Below are 20,628 nucleotides of genomic sequence, written 5' to 3' on the forward strand. Positions count from 1 at the left end.
AGGTCCCTTCCAAACCAATCCATTCTATGATTCATTCTATCACACAATACCAGCAACATACAGGTGTACTTTCCAGCACACAATCCAAGCGTGGCTCACATCAGACACTAACAGCTTGCATCTGAAGGACAGAAGAGGAAATGTGAGGTTTGTAAATAGCTACCTCAGACACTCCTAGGTGTCAGTCTGATACAGCAGATTCTGCAGAGCTTGTCGTCATCGCTACGGATCATGGGAAAGACCCAGCCTAACACATCCTCTGCAATCATCAGACAAGCTGCAAATAAATTAATATCACTATCTGATGTTCTTGATTCGGATATTTCCTCCACCACCACAAATGTATTTACCCTGCCAACTAATAAAGATGAGCCCATATGAAAAGAAGACATTACCGAATACTGCAGACAATCCTAAAATGGGTGGAAGGAGTGGGGATTCCATCAACTTTGGGAGATATTTGACATTCATTCAACAAAATAGGAAACCTACCAACCCACTGCTCTGCAAGCACGGAACTTCAGTTACAGCACATTAATAGAAGAAGGAATATGATGGTTCCTCCCTTTATCCAAACCATACAGACAGAGCTAGTTTTTATATATGAAACCATCAGTTCCATGCTGGGAAGGGAATAACAATATTAGAACTGACAGCACACACAAGGCCAGCCAGGGATTTTACAACCAGAACTGACCAATGCGCAGCTAACTACCCAACTACCCTTACAAATCAGAAGAACAGAGTTACTCAAGTGAGGTATGGAAACTTGATTCCATCATCTATTAAATTATTTCATCCCTCTCCTTTGACAGTTAATGCCTAAGATTTAACTACTTCAGTATAGACAGCAGTCGTTCTAGAGAGTCAACAGAAGGCCAGAGGTTATAAGAGAGCAGAAATATACAGATAGTAGGAGCTGTAACACTCAAGACACCCCCTTCAAAAAATTAATATAATTGCTAAATGAAAAATTACACAAATACTGGAGAAGAGGAGGCTGAGGGGAGACCTCATTGCTCTCTACAACTACCTGAAAGGACGTTTTGGACAGGAGGGTGCTGGCCTCTTCTCCCAAGTGACAGGGGACAGGACAGGAGGGAATGGCCTCAAGCTCTGCCAGGGGAGGTTTAGGCTGGACATTAGGAAAAAAATTTTCACAGAAAGGGTTATTGGGCACTGGCACAGGCTGCCCAGGGAGGTGGTTGAGTCACCTTCCCTGGAGGTGTTTAAGGTACGGGTGGACGACGTGCTAAGGGGCATGGTTTAGTGTTTGATAGGAATGGTTGGACTCGATGATCCGGTGGGTCTCTTCCAACCTGGTTATTCTATGATTCTATGATTCTACTGTCATGACCTGTCATGAACTCTGGAGTGATCTAATGGATTCTGTTCTTCCCTTCTCTCCCCAGTTTGTTTCTAGCACTGTATTTACCCAAATGGAAGAAAAGGCTTTTTGCCCAAGTATTTTAATTTACTGGAGCAGTTGTCAACATGATTGCGGGAAGAGAACTCCCCCAGTGATAAAGGAGCATAAGCATGCCCAGAACAGTCCAAAGCAGTACTGTAAAAGAATTTTATTGAAAATATTAATAATGATATAAATAAAATAATATATTCCTTAAAAACCCACAACTACTTTGAAAAATTAAATATAGAACTATAAATCATAATAGTTTATGACTTTATATTTTTAAATAAGTTTTTAAAAGGTTCTAGTAATGCATACCTTCTAAATCTTGAGATGTTAAAAAACCCTAAAATTAACAGGTGGCAATCATTTCCGAGACAAATTTTGTTCACTATAAAGCAAGGATATCACCATATCCATAGCTGAAAATGAAAGCATGGACTTGAGCTCAACCCTGGAGGCACACAGCTCTAGAGCAGAGTCCAACATTTATTCTCTAAATGCTAATACCTGCCTGCACTATGACAGACATGCTTACAGCACAGATACTTATTTTATCATCCTAGGATGGCTGATTATGGGTTTCTTTAAAAATGTACCTCTTTGGTTACCTATACACAAGTGACCTTGCTGCATGGTGGGTTCTCAGTACAGTAAGAGAAGGTTCATTTCCTCTGTGCCCTTTCATCTATGCTAATTCCTCAATTCTTCCTCCGCCCACGCCTCTGGCACAGTGGACCAGATCTCCTGGCTTATACAACATTCTGTTACAGGCAAACAAAAGCCTAGGAGGATTTCTACATGTCCTCTAGCATTACCTGTATACACTTTCCACTTATTCTGCAGATTAGGAGGAGGTTTTTTCCTTTCTGTTTGTGGAGTACCTAGTTTAACAGACCGTTTAGGGCTTAAAGTAACGCTAAAGATCTAAAACATGGCAAGACTTTTAAAACTCTGTGTATCCTTTTTGTTCATTTTTCCCTTCTGTTGTTAAAGGGTTATGCAAACACCTCCTTTAACAAGTAAGCATTGCCTGGCATTAATTTCAATATTACTCACAATTACCAATCTTTATGACACAAGTTATTTGTGCCAGATCATAAAAAAACTATTCCAAACTGCCATGATAACTGAATCCAGAAGCATCTTCCTTCTCCGAGTCAGAAAGAAGCTTGCCTGCATTCCTACAGGTTATTTTCTCTTCCTTTAATATGAAATACCCAAGCAGAGGATAAAAACTGCATACACACAAGGCAACAAGAGGAATGGGCATCCTACCAAAAACTAAACAAAAATGTGAAACCTATTTTCACCCAGCAATCAGACTGAAATGGAAATAAATTCCTTAAAATGGAATAATTGATTAAGAGCAGGAAGAGATGTCAGACACTGAGGACAATCTGTAAGAAACAAAAAAATCATACATCCTCATTGCTAGTGCATTCAGGGTATTATCACAGTTCCAGGCCAATTCTGTTCACTTCAACAAATGCAAAGGTGCCCTGTTAGGCAGAGTTCAGATTTGTAAACAGAAATACATAAGGCACCTTGCAATAATGCAGGCCATAAAGTGACTTACAGTTTTAGAATGTATTGCAGACAAAACCAAACAGCTGGTACACATAGTTCCACTAAGCAGAGTTACACAGGCAATTACTAGACTGATCACTGAACTTATTAACTACCAATGTTCAATGACAAAGGTGACTTCTCAGTGCCTCTGTCACAGAGTATCATTCTGGAATAGAACACCCTTTTTCTAAGAGAAGCATTATTTAGCTTACTACTCAATGTATGTAATTACTCTCTAGATTGCAAGTTAAAGAACTGGGTGTAGCTCACACAAGTAACCACAAGCATTTTTATTACATGGATATTCCTGCAGATAGTTTATGTAAGCTGTCTATTTAAATCCTGAAGTAAGGCAATCCCACACTACGACAAAATAAGAAAAGAAGCAAACATTAACTGCCAGCAGAATATAACCAATATCTCCATAAGAAAACTAATCAGGCAACTGGAAACTAATTCGAAATGCAACAATTGCATTAAGATTTTAGATACAAGAAGACAGTAGAATTGCATCCTCTCTTTGGCTTAAAAAAAGAGCAATAACCAATATCTTGAGACTGAGAACAATGTTGAGAACAGCTAAATATTTTTTCACATATTCGGATTCCTTCATTTTTATTTTTTTATCAGAATGAGTCCCAAGTTTTTCCACATTGTCATTCACAAACTGAAAACAAATACCGTGTTGCCTTTTTTCCAGGCATCCCATAACTGGAGATGAGATTTGCAGTTTTTAAGTCCTTAAATACCACAATAGACTTCAATGACCGTTCAAAACAAAACGATTACTTTCAATCCTTTTATACTTAGCATAAGTTTAAATCTTATCACCACAAAATCAATAAGAGTTTTGTTATCAAGTTCTGAACGCAGATTTGAACATTGCTCCTTCTGCTTATTAAGGACAATCTCATCATGCAAATTAACACACACCAGATCCCAGGGCTCTCTCCGGCTCAAGTATCTTCAGTTTGGGCAACGGAGCATGTTATACAATGTGAAAGAACATCAGATGGGAAAAGTTGACTCTCTGTACTTAAGATGATAGAGCAAGTTGATCACAAATCTCTGCAATAAAATGTTCCATTTAGCTCAGCTCCTTCTTGGCCTGTAACATCTCTTAAAAAGAGATCCAAATAAGTAAATGAAAGAAGACAGATAGCACAAACATCTGAGAGAGAGGGGAAAACGAATCTTAGGATTTCAGCAATTTTTAAAGAAATAAAAGCCTTTAGAATCACAGGCAGTAAAACACAACAGCAATTTCAGTGGAAGCAATACAGCTTCTGTCAAATTCCCTATTTCACACTGTTCATTTTCACTGTTATGTTCATTTGGAAATGAACATAAGAACTCCTTCAGCGTAAAGCACTCATTACCACTCCAGCAAGTTTCCACCCTGCAAGAAGCAGATGCAGCTAGCTCTCACAGAGCCCAAAACGGCACCAGCATTGCTTGGTGCATCACCTGTGCCCTCAGCCCTCGAGCATTAATGAGCAAGTATTAACTGTTTTCTCAGTTCTGAGTCTACAGCTGAACAACGCACAGCTGCAACCTGTGGAAACTAAAAAACGCAGGATGAACACACACTACAGTGAGAAGAACACATGCTGTTTTTCCTTACTGTTCATTTCCCAGAGACGCAGGTACAAGTTATTTATGGCACGTCACTTATGTAGATTTAAGGACAAAAATATCTGTTGAGATGTTAAGTTGTAAACTGCTTGGCATATTTGTTCTAACATTTGGGATGCAGGTGTAACTATTCTGAAGCTAATCAAAGCATCTGTTTCAGTCTGTGTGATGAATACTGAGCTGGATTCCATTTCCCACAATTTATCCACTGTATTTACAGATTATCACACAAATACGACTGGTCACAATAGCGTATCCTGTTCTCTAACAAAGCAATGATTGCCAGGTAAGGTACTGGCTCTGAAGTGCTGCATGCAAGGAACAAAATTCCTGACAGCACGCTCGCAGGCAGATGGTAGAAAAAAACGTAGTGAATAGAAAGAGTAAAGAAATAAAAAAGATTTAGAAAAGCTTCTTTGTAGCTCTTGTATGGTTTACAGTCCCTGTAACTCAGCTGCATGAAAGTTTTTCCTTCCTACTAGTAGAAGGTTCATAATACACAAGTTTTATTATGTGAACAAGAATCACGTTCTTCAAACACAGCCAAATCTGAGTCTCAAGAGGCAGCCTGACATAAGCATCTGTTCAAGACTACACACGTTTAAGATTCTCTCTTGTCAGTTTTTCCACTTCTATTTTTCCTGCATTTTACATTCCTAATATTGTGGTCTTCCACAAAATTATTTTCATGATACGATCATCTGTATAGCTGACTTGCTATTCAACAGCTAAATAAAAGGGTATTTACTTCACCTGGTATCTGTCTATGACTTCATCTAGAGGCATAGTAATAGAAGTAACAGGTTAATCTTCCAGAAAGTCGTACGAGCAATACATACTCCTTGAACTTAAACATCATTAACACATTAACCTTAAAAACTACTAAAACCAAGATCATAGTTACCAGTTCTGGGCAGGAATGACTAAGTTATGGGAAGTGAACCTGACTGCAAAACTGCTACCAAAAACTGAATGACAAAAAGAGAAAAGTACAAGTATCTTGGCTATTAAATCACAGAAGTGGAAAATCAGATGGAACTAAAAACTATCCTGTATTAAGCAAAACAGAAGAAACCAGATAAACTGTGCAAAACAAGAAGCCCCCCCATGTTCAACAGTTAAAACAATGGACAGATAGCATTTATTCTTATAAAATCCCATCAATTTCTTGATAAAACTTTTCCTTCCTAACTAGTAGGGAGCTAAGCTCCTCTCCAAAACATATTGTTTTGAGACCTGAAGAATACTGGTTTAGAAAACCAGTCTGCTGATATTTATTGACAAGAAAAGGCTGAGAATTGATATTAGAAACAGTTCTAGCAAAATAAGAAAAAAATCTCCATCCTGACAGGGTAGTAAGAGGTAAAGCTAATATTTAAAACTGTAGTGTTATCCACTACAACATGCCAAAAGAAAAGGGTTTTCTATGTTTTTGCAACTCTCTTACTCAACATACAAAGTAGAAATTACTAGCTTGCTGACTACCAAAAGATTTAAGTAAAGAAGTAATTATTGTCCCAAATTATCTCAGTAAGAAAGGGAAAAAAAAAATCATTTAAAGCCAAGTGACAATGAGAGTACAAGAACAAACAGTAGTAAGTCTATCAATAAATTACTCTTAAAAAATTACTTCAATCTTTAAACCACCAAGTTCTGAAGTAATTCTCCAGCAGGAGCAGCAGGAATGTACAATCCCAAGTAGTTTTAAGGTACTTGAAAGTGTTACAAGAGCATTTAAAAATGCAAAGATAAGCCAAATAAAGCTGTCTTAAGCTTCAGGTAAGTTTTGTCTCAGCATTATACTGGAGTAACTGAAGGTATAAAGTCCTTCCCTCTGAAGAAGGAAGTGTAACCACAGTTCAGAAGTCTAGGTAACCATTAACTGGTAAGAATGAACATGGGTAGAGACCTACAAATTATTTTAAGCACACAGCAAGTATATATAAGTAAAACATTCAGTAGGATTGTAAGGATGACTTTTTCCCTAATGTTTTCAGTACTAATAAATTATAACTTAAACAAAGGATGTAAAGTCCCGAAACTAATTGTAAGGAGGGGCTGGAATCCCTTAAGTGATCTGTTTGAGATGCAAGACTCAGCATGCACCTCGAAATTCCAAGATGGTAGCGCAGCTCCCCATGGCAACCCAGGATGCAGGCGCCCGCACCGGCTGCAGGAACCGAACAGGAACGCCACATCCAGCTGAAAGAGCTGCTGAAGCAGAAGAAAGGCCGCAGGGTGAAGGTGGGATACCGTTTGTGCCTTCGCAGTCAGGTTAACAGAGGGAGAAAGATGCGTGGTTAGCTACAGCTCCTCTTCAAAACGCAAACAAGCAGAAGAAGGGAAGGAACTAGACTAGAAGAAGCACCGTCTAGGGGATCAGCAAGGCCAGGTGAGGTATAATTCAGCTCAGTTATGCCCCATGAACTCGAGCTTTGGCTCCTGCTGCATTCGGGGCTGTTTCATTCCCCCTCCGAGAGCTGCATTTACTATTTTCCATCCCTACCCGCCCGGTCAGGCACAACAGACCCATCAAAGCCACGGGGAGCGCTGCCTTTTTGCCACCGACCCAGCGGAGCCGGGGCGATCCCGGGGGGACCCGCAGCGCCCGGGAGCCGGGTCCGAACCTTCCCGGTACCGAAACGCCGGCAAACAACCCCTCCAAGACTCGCGTGGGACAGCGAGCAGCCTCCGTCAGGGCTGGCCGGCAGCAGGGAGCGAGCTCACCGATGGCGTGAGGGCAGCAAACCCGGGACGGGGCGCTTCGCCCACTTAGATATGCGGATAAATCTTCCCAGAAGCGCGATGCACGTTCTGTTACTTTACAAGGACTGATCTGAATGTTGTTATGAACTTCACAGCGCTCAAACTAATTGCTAATTTGGAGCTTTGGCTGCAGCCGTGCCTGACCTCGCCTTAGAGACGGGGAGGCTGCACGTACAGGGACAGCAGAGGGACGTCCCGCCTGACCGCCCAACCCCGCAATGACTCAGATGAAGGCCTCACTCTAGCTGACATCCAGACTATCCCGGTCTCCGTAACCCCTCGCCCGCCCGCCCGCCCCAGGCCGGGCCTCACCTGGGCTCCGCCGCGATCCCGCCGGCAGACGGGGGCGCAGCCGCGCTTCGAACCCGCCAACCGCCGCGCGCCCCGCCCCCGGAAGCGCCCGCCCCCGCCCCCGGAAGGGCCGCGCCGCTCACACCGGCCAATGGGGAGCGGCGGTGGGCGGGGCGTCACCCCCAGCACCGGGGGCCGCGACCCGCCCGCATCGTTCACACTGACCAATGGGAAGAGCGGGTGGGTCTAGCCCCGCCCACATCTTTCACATCGACCAATGGGAAGCGGCGTTAGGTCTGGCCCCACCCACATTGCTCGCAGTGGCCAATGGGGAAGAGGGAGGGCGGGGCATCGCACTAGGGGGCCACGACATGCCGGCGTCGTTCACACTGGCCAATGAGGAGCGACGGTGCGATCAGCCCCGCCCACATCGTCCATGCTGACCAATGAGGAGCGACAGTGCGGTTAGCCCCGCCCACACCGCCCAATGGGAGACGCGGGAGCGCCGCGCCCCGCCGGCCCGGATAGCAGAGGCCAGAGCGGGGCGGGGTTTGTGTGAGGGAGGGAGAGCTCGCTCCGGGCAAGGAGCCGGGAGAGCAGCTGGCTCCGTGCGAGGGACAGGGAGGAGTAACCCGCACAGGCCGTGACGACTCGGAGAAGGTTCACGGATGTGCTTGTACAAACGCTCTTTCAGATATTTTAAATTGAGCCTGTTCTGAAGATAACAAAACCATAAAAGCAACGGCAAATGGTGCAGCTCGGCCTGAGGAACTGTCCAGTCGCCACAGAGACGCAATGGGAACTTCAGTTGAAAGGGCTGGAAGCGAAGCTTCCTTTGAGAAGGAATTACCCACCGATGGTGTTAGTAAACTAGGTAGCAAAGAACATCTAACTAACTCAAAAATGTCTGATGTCCTTCTGCGTCATTTTTCTAAAGGAGAGTTAATAAGCACATGCCCATTAATTGAATGCGAGACCATCCCAGAGACGTCCCTTACTGAAAGTACCGATGATGCCGTGAGCAGACCCTGGCCTTCAGAATATGCCGAAGGCCCTGGAGCGTGTGAACCATGGGCAACTAACTTTGAGGAGTACCACCTGGAAAAGCAGGAGGAAGTAAGCACTGCTGATAAAAATAAATATTTGCTCAATCAAAGTTGTATTTCAAAGAAACCTGTTTCTTCTGCTGCCAAGTGTGGGTGCAGACAAGACCACTCACCACCAATTAATGAGGATGAAGATACACGTATCTTTCAAAACATGAAAGAAGAGACGCACCTGTATAAGAAAACAGTTTCACCTCATGAGCTCAAATATGGCCAAGCTGAAACTCACTATTGCCTTCCCGACTTCTCTAAAGTTGCTTTGGAAGTTGAAGTACCAAAAAGAAATGACAGTATAAAGCCAGTTCCTACAACTGAAAGAGCAGAATCCTTCCCTGTTTCACTAAGGAATTCAGTAATTGCAAATGTATCTGGAAATAAGAACTGTTTCCATTCTGCTGAAACAGAGAATCGAGAAGAAATGAGCATTCCAGAACTTTGGCAACAGCTAGAGGTAATTAAGATGCTTTAAGAAACTGTTAGAACTTGGTAGATAGTGGTTTACCGTAAGGTGTTCTATGTCCACAACATCTAAAATGACCAGTTCCCAGGGGCAGTCTGTAGGGATCAGTAAGTGTGTCACTTCAGTCAACAGCTGCTTTCACCAATGAAATTTTGTGGGACTGAATTAATATGGAACTTTCATTACAAAATACTTAATGATGCCATGGAGCATTCTATCAAATCATTAGGAAATTCACTGTAAATTGTTGTTTCTAGTATTGTATACAAATGCTCAAATTACCCAGAGTAATTTAAAGTTTTTCTTAAAAATATATTTTTATACTGTGCCTGTGTTGATGTTAAGGACAGCGTTGCCTTTTTTCAAATCTTAACACTGTTCAACTATTTATACTGCTATTTATTAGCAGTCAATTATTTTTAAAGGATTTGTTTGACAGCTGTATTTGTTTTATTGTAGTAATTTTCTTTTGAAGTTCATTAGTAATTAAATAATCCCTTCTCAATTTCCTGCCCTGCCATGGAGTTTACTCACAGAGCTAAACAGATGCTTAAGTCCATTCCTAGACTTATATCTTAGTAAAGTGTTCAAGATATAACAATTTTTAATAGTTTTCACTATTATGTCCTGGCTGCAAACAAGATGCTGACACAGCAGGCTGTCACCCAGAATCACCCTGACCATCCAAGACTGAATCCTAAGGTAAAAATCTCAAAATATATTTTTTTTTTAAAAACTGATTCTTATTTATCTCTAGGACGATAAATATTCCCCAAAAATGTTTTGTCACTTTGGTATTGTACAAGTCCTCTTTAGCTTTTCAAAACATAGCGTTCAAGTGTTTAAGTATTTATGCACTGAGATGCCACACATATACCAAACTATAAATACAGAAAATTATATGGTATTGTTATAAACATTTCAATAGTAATAACATGCCCCATGTATTTTGAGTTACTTCTGAATTTTATGTTTCTGTCCACAAGTGTTCTCTACGCTGTTTCTATAACCAAAGTTCTTATTTTAACAGATGCTTCCTCAGTCAGATTTTCCAAATGCCATTTACTCAGGAGGCAGCGGAACATCCTCTGAAGCCTTGGCATTACACGTTTCTATCCCTAAACAATCTACAAATGGTTTGCCTAAAGCAAGTAATTAAAATTACAATAACGATATAAATGACTGTTTTATGTAATTTGATAGCACTTTGGGGCAGACATTTAGGGCGGAAATTCCAATTGACTGATCTTATCTTGTATTATGTAGGATTGCACTGCGGAACAACAGGATCAGCATTACCAGTGGCTGGTCCAGTAGAAGCAGGCTGTCTAAATCATTCTAATTTCCTGCCAGAACTAACAGTAGGAGAAAAGATGTCTCAAATACTGAAGGATCAGACAGCCCAACTGATAAAGAAAGTAAAGAGTTCAGTTTCAATATTTACTTTGCAGTGATGCTCAAATTCTATATTTGTTTGGCTTATTAATTTTCAAAATCCTAAGTAAGTGCTTAATATTTTGCCTTGAAGGTGGAAGACTTCTCTAAGTACATGATCCTAGAGACATTCCCTTTACAAGACAACTATCTGGTAAATTAATTTATGTATTTTCAGTCCTCTGAAATGCATTTTAAACAGCTGTAAACTCATAATTGACTGGCAAGATACTCCATGTTTTACTCAGACATTCAAACATACTCTTTTTCTCAACCTCAGACTGAAATTATGAGTTTAAGAGGCAAAAATGAAGACATTCAAGTAGGTGGCTGAGTTCATACATCTGTTTTAAAGATTACAATTCAAAACTATTAGTGAAAGGCCTTAAGCTGCCATATAAGTTATTGACGGGTAGGGTTCAGAAGTCATGTTTTTATATTTCCTTGTACATAATACAGCAGCATAGTACCAGCTGGACAAACAAGATGCAGTCCTGTTCCAATTTGGAGCACTGCGCAGATTCTTATCAACATCACTGCAAACAGCATCTGGCTTACATAGCATAGGTAGCTATCGCTATGGCTTGCTAAATCATAATGACATTTGCTATTGAATTATTTCTTATTGATGAAGGCATTAAGTCAATTGAAAAGCCACCTTGATACCTTGGAAAAGAATTACTTAACAGCTAGAGAACAGCACCGTTACTTACAGCTGCAGAACTACAAGGACAAGTCTATCAACGTTGGAGAGTTTGATCCTGAAAGGTTAGAAGATAAGTGCCAAGTAGTATATTTTCCGTATTTTGAGTATCTTACAACCCTTACTTCTTTTATCTGTTGCATTTTTTTCTGAAATGAAAACATTGTATTAATTGTAAGCAAGTCAGAAATGAGATGTCCAAAATTCATCTTGGGCTTTACATATCCTGGTTTTAATTAGGATATCTAATTGATCTATTCAAGTACTTAAAAAGGGACTGTGAATTCCATTATTAATTTTCCTGTGGGAAGCGTACACTAATGGACAATACTGCTATCATAGTAAAAAACAAAATACCAGTTTATACAGGTCTCATTAACTGTGTATTGCAATTGGGTTTAGAAAGGTTGAAGGGGAAATATTTAGACTTGGCATGCTCCTTGAAGACATCCAAGAACAAACTGATGACAGCAAATGCAACTCTTTGCTTACTTCCTACAAATCTGCCTGTTCATCACCTTCTCCTTGTGAGGTAACTCAGTTTCATTATTTGAAGATTACAATTACTCTGCTTCACTGATGCAAGTCTCAAGAACCTCACATGTGGTTGTACTATTGTATGTTCTCTTCCAATAAGAGCATGGCACTTTTAGATAGCACATTACATCTAGGAAGATGGTTTTTTTTCATTAAATATCAACTCCATACTATTTCATTAATTATAACAGAAATCTACACAGCTACACTGATTATTCTTAATCCCAGCCTCAAAGCTTTTACTTCAGAGTAAGAAAATGTGAGAAGCATTTTACAAAGCTGTTTTTGCTTTGGGGCATTAATCACTCTCATTTAGTTGGAAGAAATATTACTTAATTTGTCCAAGATTCTTAAACTACAGAACTACTAGGCGGCCAACATTATTGTGCTATAGAAAATTGATTTTACTCTGAAATATGGTAATATTTTGTCCTGGATCACAAATGCACATAATAGTATGAGATCTGTTTCCATCCTCACTTCTTTTTTTAACTTGGATTATCTTATTCAACTTTGAGATCACACAATATTTTTGTCTTCAGTTTTTGAACAGCATGATGGCTCAGCTTTTGAGATATCATAACATTGCTTAATTGGTTTCCGAGGGGGATATTTAAGGATTGTCAAACATGTTTGAATATGTGATAAGGTTTGCTTCTCTCAGGAAAGACTTACTGTGTTTACTAGCCTGCCTTTATTATTTGTTCAAAGAACAAAAGCCTACAAGCAATTGCTTGCCTACAAAAGTATTTAACTTTAAGGCACTTATATATATGTATCTCTCCTAATCTTCCTCAAGACAACATGAAAATCTGTCTTGATCACAGAAGAGAAAAAGTCCTTGTATTTCGTCCAGTCTGCTCTACAGTTAGAACTGTAAATAGATAAATCAAATTGTAAGAGACAGAAGAGATGCAAATGATGATGCTGTTTGCACTATCCTGTCTGATATGCAGTACAGTTACAGATAAACAGTAATATCAACATTCATATAAATTTGTTTTGCCTTCTGGGTGCAACAGAGATTCCTTTCACCCGAGGAGCAATATGCTGCTGAAGGTCTTGCACCCCACAGTCAGGGTACATTAAGTCAAATCTTCAATGTTGATGAAGAAAGCATGAACGGGTAAGTATTCTGGCTAGTCATAGATGTGGCTTCCACAGCTAAGTGAACAGACAAGTGCACGTACACTGATATGTCTCTATACTGGACTCTGCGTGAAACACTGAATAATGTCTTTAATACGTATGAATGAGAGAATGATCTATTTTCACGTTTAATACCAGTTAATCACATAAGGTGTGTGATATACCACATGACTGGAGAAATGGCAAAACTCCCATCAATTGTATTAAAAAGGTGATTATATTCCTATTACAAAGTAGCTCATCTTAGTGGACCAGTATAAGGTCTATGGTGCTTAAATGGCACAGGGTTATTTTAATAGTACACTATTAACACATAGACTATTAAAATATTACACTATTAAGAGAAGAGGCTTAGTCTTCCAGCAATACACATTAGCATCTAAATTGGGATGACTGCAAAGTATTCAGCAATTAAAAATACTTGAAATTACCATTGTCGTGAACTAATCCGGTAGGCATATTGATATATCTACATACATATCATGAGTAAGCATCAATCTGTAAAGATTCACTTACAGAAATGTCACTGTGATAAAATTAATTATTTTGGATTAAAATTAATCATTTTGGGGTTATTTTGAAGTTTGAAGTTTCAGCAAATAATACTTCTATCCAAAGCTAGATCTTGTAATGCATGCAGTGTACAACACAATAATATTAATCTAAATATGCTCTCAGACTATTTTACAGAGTAGATCTTAATATTTATCTAGTAAAACTCATCTAGCCTCTGAAAGTTGCTAAATTAATAAGAAACCGCATCATCCTTTGATAATATTTTGATGCAACATATGTGAACACATATATAAATACACAGGATTTCATACTACTTAGCTATTCAAAGATGTGATTAGCAAGATCACTGCCTTTTAAGCATTTTTAACAGCTTCCAGTAAGTCCTCATCACAATGTGTCCTTTAAAAGGGTCATTATTTTGCAACTGGTTAATTTTTAATGTAAGCTTCTACTTACCACCTTCTCAGATAATTAACAAAGGTAAAGTTCTTTCTGTGACTAAATATGATTTCTCCTCAACTAAGACTTGGTCAAACATTAATATAATATGCTCTTAAGGCTTGTCATAAAAGTATTAAGATACAGTTAAAATATCATTCTGTTTTCATGCTCAAAGAAATTCAAACATCCATAAAAGGAAAACTGGAACACGGTCACCCTTCATTCAGAGAAAACCAACTGATTTATCAGATACCAACCTGAGTAAGTAGTGATGGCATACAAAGGTCAGAATTGTGCTTATATCTGCTATTGAATCTTGCTAAGAAATACATTCCTGTCATGTCTCAGCAGTTTGAAAACAGAAAACAGACAAGCTGCAACAGAATTTTCAGTTAGATATGAGTAGAAGCGTTTTAGCTCTGAGGCTAGTTAAATGCTGGAACTATTTTCCCTAGGAAGGCTGTGGCATCTCCATCCTCAGAGAGAATCAAAACCCAACTGGAAAAGGTCCTAAGCAACTTCACCTAAGTAACTTCACCTAAGTTGGTCCTGCTTTGAGAGGGGATTGGGCCAGATAATCTCCAGAAGTCCTAGCTAACCCGAATTACTATAATTCTCATTCACCTTTTTAGATTGGTTTCCAAATATTACCACTAATAACATTTTCAAAAGCCTAACAGCAGTGTGCACACAGTGCTTTGATTTTGCCTTTTATCCTTATTATATGCATTTATTTCATGTCCTAGAAGGAGATTCCCAACTTGGTGACTGTAACATCTCCTATCAGTACTTCCTCTTTTAGTTTTTGGATCCAGCTTTCTTACTCTGCATGAATACAAAAGGAAAAAAGTTTTCATAAGTCTTTGATCCATTTAGGGTTCACACAGGTTGGAAATATTCTTCTTCCTTGGTCCAGCTCTCAACAATATAGTTACACTGAATCCAAACTAGAGCCCACACAGGCTGCTGTGAGCTGGCTAAGTCAGCTGTCAAGTCATCCAGGACTCCAGCTCTCAGAGGTTCACTAAGAATCTGTCAGCATCTCTGGCATCCCAATTTCATCTTCCCGCTGCAGAATACTTTGAAGCTGTTAGTACCCAACAACTAAAAGTGAATAGCATGAGCTGCCCTAAATTCAGTTTTAGATCTGAATATGTAGGCAAGTCTTACCTTTGGTCTACCTTTCGCTCTTGGCTTCTCTGTAAAAAATACCCTTTTGCTTCAACATAATACACTGGGACATTACTGTTAGTACTGGCTTGTGCAGTAGCTGACGCAGTGCTGCACTCGGATCCTCCCAGATTCTCTTGTCACATTCCTATTTGGAATGTTTTCATAACACTTCAACTTGCAGGAATTTTAACCTTCAAAACAAAAACCTAAGGACAGGGAGATTTTTTTTTTTCCTTTTATTTAAACAGCTCTGGGACTGGAAACAACCACCACCCAAAGAAAGAAAACAAACCATCTACAGCTGAGGCTCCCAGTCAGGGCTGGAAGCCACGTTTTAAAGTTCAATCTCTACCTGTAAAATAGAGAAAGAATTACTTTCAAATTGCAGTAGTATTAATGGCAGCAAAGGGCTCAGAAGTTACAGTCCCAAAAGCCAAATAATTACCTAGGTACATACACAGGTCAAAAATTATATTATTTCAGACCTTTTAAATGTATTTTTTGGATTTTAGGCAGCGATTCAGAAGACACCTCAGCCTATGATTCTTACAATGATTCATTAAGTGAGGAACTTGTGAACTGTGAGACTGAAAGTTACAGAACATTCAATACAAGATTATGTGGAGAGAGAAAAGGTATAACACTTGCAAAAATATTAAAATCTACACAAAAATATTGTTGTTTATAGTGCTTATTTTTCTAAACAACATGTCTTGGTTTTCAGGACTTAGATGCAGATGCCCTACAGAAAGCAGAGATCAATTTAAACTCAGGAATTACAAAGACACTCTTCAGTCTTGTGCCCTATGTAGAAATAGAAGTTCTGGTTCATCCTGTAAGTATTAAGTGTTACTTTAATTACCAATCACAGGCTAGATTTTCTGTGGCAGAAAGCCACACTGCACATATATCAGGCCAGTTTTAATTTGTTATAGGCCACCAGTGGCACTGTAGCCAAAAAGAGGCTCTGTACAGGTCTTGTAGAGCAAGATCAGCAAATCTAACTCTTACACACCTAGCCAAGTTTAATTACTATGCACGAGAGCTTTAACCTTCTCTGCTTCTTTATGAGAAAAGTCCCTTTCCTATTTCATTTATGACAGGAATGGACTCGGTGATCCGGTGGATCTTTTCCAGCCCAGTGATTCTATGATCTTGCAGTGCCAAGTGGAAAAATATTAAAAGTTGGGCATTCCTGTGCCACCTTTTTCAGCACTAGCTGTTACCTCACGTAGTGTAAACGAGTACTAAAGAAAATTCCAGCTCTGCCCTCAAATTGTGTGACATGCAGCAAAAGGAGAACCTAGTTTAAACACAAAGAAAAATGTTAAACTTCTAGCTTTAAAGTCACCTACTTCAGACTCCTCCCCTCTCTACAGCAGGAAGAAATCGCACACAGAAAAATACAAATTTTCGGCAGTGGGAAGGAAGTATGAATTAGCTACTTCCCTATATAAATACTCTATAAATCAAAGTAGTCATCATGTAATTATTAGGATTGTGAGAGTCTGATTATTCTACACTTCCCCCTGCAGTCTTCGACTGTATGAAAATGGATATAAATCTGCATACCATTGTCACAGAACTAAATTCAAAAGCTCATCTGTCCTATTTACAAAAATCTTAAAAACATTCAAGCTTTATTCAGCAGGGGCAGTTACTTTTTTTTTTTATTTATGCTAAAAAGAGAAAAATGTTAAATATACAGGAAATTACATTTTTTTGCTTTTGTTTTAAACATGGCTTCAACGAGTCTAGCTTTTTCACAGAAACGAATCTCCATTCATAAGCCTCAAAAAAATAAACAGCGACATGAACTTGCAAACCAACTTTCTGAAAGGTAAGCTGTAGCAATAACTATACCTGTAGTACCAAACAAAATGCCATTGTTGAAGGTTCATCATGGAAAAAGCTCAGCAGTATCATAAGCAGGAGGGATGTTTTCTCTTTTGCTGTGCATGCTGCATATTAGAATTTTATTCAATAATGAAATAAAAAATAGTTACCCTAAAAGGAAGTGTAAATAATTTAGGGTAGTTCTCCAATCCTCCTAGTTTAATGAAAGGTCAAGATCTGATGACTTTAGTTGACATATTTAGTTAAAAAAAAAACCCACTATTAAGAGGATATTTCCACTCACAAGATTCAAAGACAGGTCTGTATTACTGAAAATGCATTTGTTTGCTACCAACTACTCTTTTTTAATTAACAGTCACACTTTTAACTGTTGTTAACATTAAGTTACACTGGGAGTCTGAAGTAAAATAGATCCTTAATAAAAGCAGAGACTAGATTGAAACTCAGACAAGTTTTGTTACCATAGTTTTCAACAGGGTTACTCCGTAGCAGCCATTGTCTCCAAGTCCAGTAGCTGCACTTGAGAATCAGAGGTGTAGACCACGTGAGAGAAGGCTAGAGCACCACAAACTGTGATGCTGTCATGAGAGATTTCCTGACTCAAGATCCTGGAATGCTCACTGTCTTACTGCAATACAGATGTGACACAAATTCTGAGGGACTGTTTTACAATTAAATGAAGAATTCTTCTCACTGCAAAATTAAGTTGCAACTAAGTAGCTATCAAGGTGTATATATTTAAATCCTAATTTAGAAATTCTTTTGCCTACTAAAATTGCTTGTATTTTATTCTGCATATCTTATGTTTAGGCAAAATATCGAGGCTGCCAAAACCTGCTATTCAAGCACATATGACAAAATTATCTTTTCACGTCAGTACTTACCAAGCAAGAAGTCTACCCGAAGCAAATCCGCAGTCAACATCAGAAACAGAAACACCAATGGCTCCAATGCAAATGTAAGGCTTTGGAGTGAAAATGAAAAGCCATACAACTATCTCAGGAAGAGTACATCCCTTCATCATGGCACTGTTGAACATCCCCATTCTTAGCAAGTTGATTATTACAATCTAAGCATGTCTAGTCTATTTGAGGATAAGACAGTAGGGAGTTAAAAAAATCAAGTATTTTAACATATATTAGCATATTACTGCATATCTTACAGACTTTTTATCCAACTTAGTCCCCATATAAATAGTAAAAGTGACAGAAAAGGAACACTGGAACTTAACTCTGGAATTATAATTCATATGCCAAAACAAGGAATGTCATCCTAGCCATACAAACCACTATCAAAACGAAAAGAAAACCCTCTCAATACAACTAACACACACCACTGAAGTGACTACTTCAGAAAGGTGTAAATATCCCTCAGTTCAAAGGTTTACACAATGAAAGAGGGAAATAAACAACAGATACTTTCAGCTTGAATCCTAGAGTAGTATACCACATGGCTCAGAATTTTTACTTCTTAACACATAGTCAGAGTGAAGATACTACATAGAACCTTAATTAAACATCACATCTATGTAAATATTTGCATTCAGTATTAACAAGGCTGTGTTTCATTATTCCCCACAGATTTTAAGTTCTACTCTGGATCATGCCATACAGACAGCAAACAGCTTGAAGAAAACTACAGAACAAATGGTACGAGCAGTTTCAGAAGATCTAGCTAAAGTGAAAAGAAAACAGCTTTAGTGACCCAGTTGCAAAAGCTACATTGTTTTGCTCATTGATACTGAAGTGTCAGTATCTCTGTAAATACAAAACAATAAATACCCACATCAGAAAGTCGGTTAGCTGACTTTGCCAGCTGTTCTGTAGCTTGTTAGTACTAAACTAAACCAGAGCATACTGGTATTCCACATTTACACTCAGTCTCTGAAATAGAAACCAAATAACTAATTACTATTGAAAGTATGTGGGTAACCCCTGCTACTGTGTACAGCTGCCTTCTCCAAGCATTCACTTAAGACAGCTTAATAAAAATAGGGTTAAACAAGCCAGGTTAACTTTTTTTACTTTTGATTTCTCCCCACTCCCAAGCAGAAGAATAAATCTCAGTCATTACTACATATCTTTTCTTCCCACACCGTAGCAGCAGCAGTTAATCAACAAAGGGAAACAGCCCCTCCACCCAAGACATGTGTAAGCATCATGCTAACATACCAAGTCATATTCACAGTTAACATATATAATTATTTTGTTTTCAGAGTGCCCTACATGGAGAGTTGTTTGTTTTTAAGATACTTCCTGACTGAGTAATACTACTTCTTGTCTCTACATTCCTAACAATTAAATTGTTTGTTTCTTCAGTGTGTTGTCTTACCTTGTCAGTTTTATCTGGCCTGGAGATTTTACCTGATGAGAATTGGGTTGTAAGATTTTAGAATACTGTAGAAACACAATAAGCCAAGAAGAGTCATCTATTATTTTCCTTCTGAAATCCATTTAACTGCAGTGATTAAAAGCAAGCAGTTAACAGCCTTGTATTATGAGGGATGCTACTCACTGAACCCATTCCAAAGTATATAGGGACTAATGGAAATCATGACTGCAACTGAGAAGTGACAGTGCATTGCTCTAAAAGGACTGTCTGTAAGGCAAACTCGAGTCATTCCATCAACTAATGGACACAAAAATAACTCAAACTCTGTTCATGCAAGTAGCAAGAGCCGAACTCACTGCCATGTACCACTGATTTACTAGCTTGAGTCAATGGCTTTTTTCAGTGCTTCTTCCACACTTCATAGCCAACAATACCATCAACCTTTCTTTTCTCCTTTAGGCCCTTACTGCGTATCTTTATAACTCAATCTGCCTCTGCTTATTATCCATGGTTTTGCTTTACTTAGTTTAAGATAATAGGACAGGATAGCAAAAGACCCACTTTCCCATGTCCCCATTATAACTTTGCAAGGGAAATTAACAGTTGAAGTAATTACTAAAGGCTTCCTAGGCCCAATAAAAAAGATTGATCTCTTCCATAGAAACCTTTCTACACCGCAGGAACAGCTAGACTTTTTATTCTGTTTCACTGTCTGAACCTGCTGTCCTGGGCCTGACAGCAAATGCCTAAGACAGAACGCACTTAAGAAGACAAGCACATAGTGACATTCCCTCAGAACATTCTCTGGCAAACTGAACGCTCAGACACCTTCCAAACCAGCGGTAATACTTTTATTATACTTATTAGCCCTACAAATATTTTTCTCTCACGTAAGTAGAGGTTTTTTCCCCTTATACAACAATTTAAAGCACGTCATTACTGCACGGTCTCTCAGATGCCTGAAGTCCTTTTGCTCTGAATTTGACAACTGCCAAGTTTCATGTGTTCCTTCACACACTGAATATAGGAAGGTAACGTGTCCATCTCTTCAGCCTGCACACTAACATGAGGTATAATATGAAAACGGGAACTTTCAAAGTTCTAATAAACCTTGCACGTGTACTCTAAAATATGAGGTTGTGGGAGGAGACAAATCTTGATGTAACTCTTTTCCATACTTGATCTTGATAAAATAGTTCTTGATCTTGAAAAAAAAAAGTAGCCAAGAAGATACTTGGGACAAAAA

At 39.0% G+C, this 20,628-nt stretch overlaps 1 protein-coding gene across 1 annotated transcript; it reads left to right on the forward strand.

Moving 5' to 3' along the window:
- The first annotated feature begins 8,469 nt into the window (after nucleotides 1-8,469).
- On the forward strand, nucleotides 8,470-18,890 carry AKNAD1 (AKNA domain containing 1). The gene is made up of 14 exons (XM_069862565.1): nucleotides 8,470-9,232; nucleotides 9,884-9,943; nucleotides 10,272-10,392; nucleotides 10,508-10,659; nucleotides 10,770-10,829; nucleotides 11,310-11,443; nucleotides 11,781-11,910; nucleotides 12,938-13,041; nucleotides 14,197-14,282; nucleotides 15,707-15,829; nucleotides 15,919-16,029; nucleotides 16,953-17,034; nucleotides 17,862-18,009; nucleotides 18,632-18,890. Exons 1-14 carry the CDS (start codon nucleotides 8,471-8,473, stop codon nucleotides 18,749-18,751), a joined length of 2,193 nt encoding a protein of 730 aa, XP_069718666.1. The 5' UTR covers nucleotide 8,470; the 3' UTR covers nucleotides 18,752-18,890.
- Nucleotides 18,891-20,628: the final 1,738 nt, after the last annotated feature.

This window comes from Phaenicophaeus curvirostris, chromosome 8 (assembly GCF_032191515.1).
Source record: "Phaenicophaeus curvirostris isolate KB17595 chromosome 8, BPBGC_Pcur_1.0, whole genome shotgun sequence".
In the NCBI taxonomy this organism is placed as follows: domain Eukaryota; kingdom Metazoa; phylum Chordata; class Aves; order Cuculiformes; family Cuculidae; genus Phaenicophaeus; species Phaenicophaeus curvirostris.

Bases quoted from the DNA above. Each gene is read 5' to 3' on its own strand.
- AKNAD1 (XM_069862565.1), top strand. From the start codon at position 8,471: ATGGGAACTTCAGTTGAAAGGGCTGGAAGCGAAGCTTCCTTTGAGAAG. The intron at 13,042-14,196 runs GTAAGTATTCTG...TCATGCTCAAAG, and splicing joins GATGAAGAAAGCATGAACGG to AAATTCAAACATCCATAAAA. The intron at 14,283-15,706 runs GTAAGTAGTGAT...TTTGGATTTTAG, and splicing joins TTTATCAGATACCAACCTGA to GCAGCGATTCAGAAGACACC.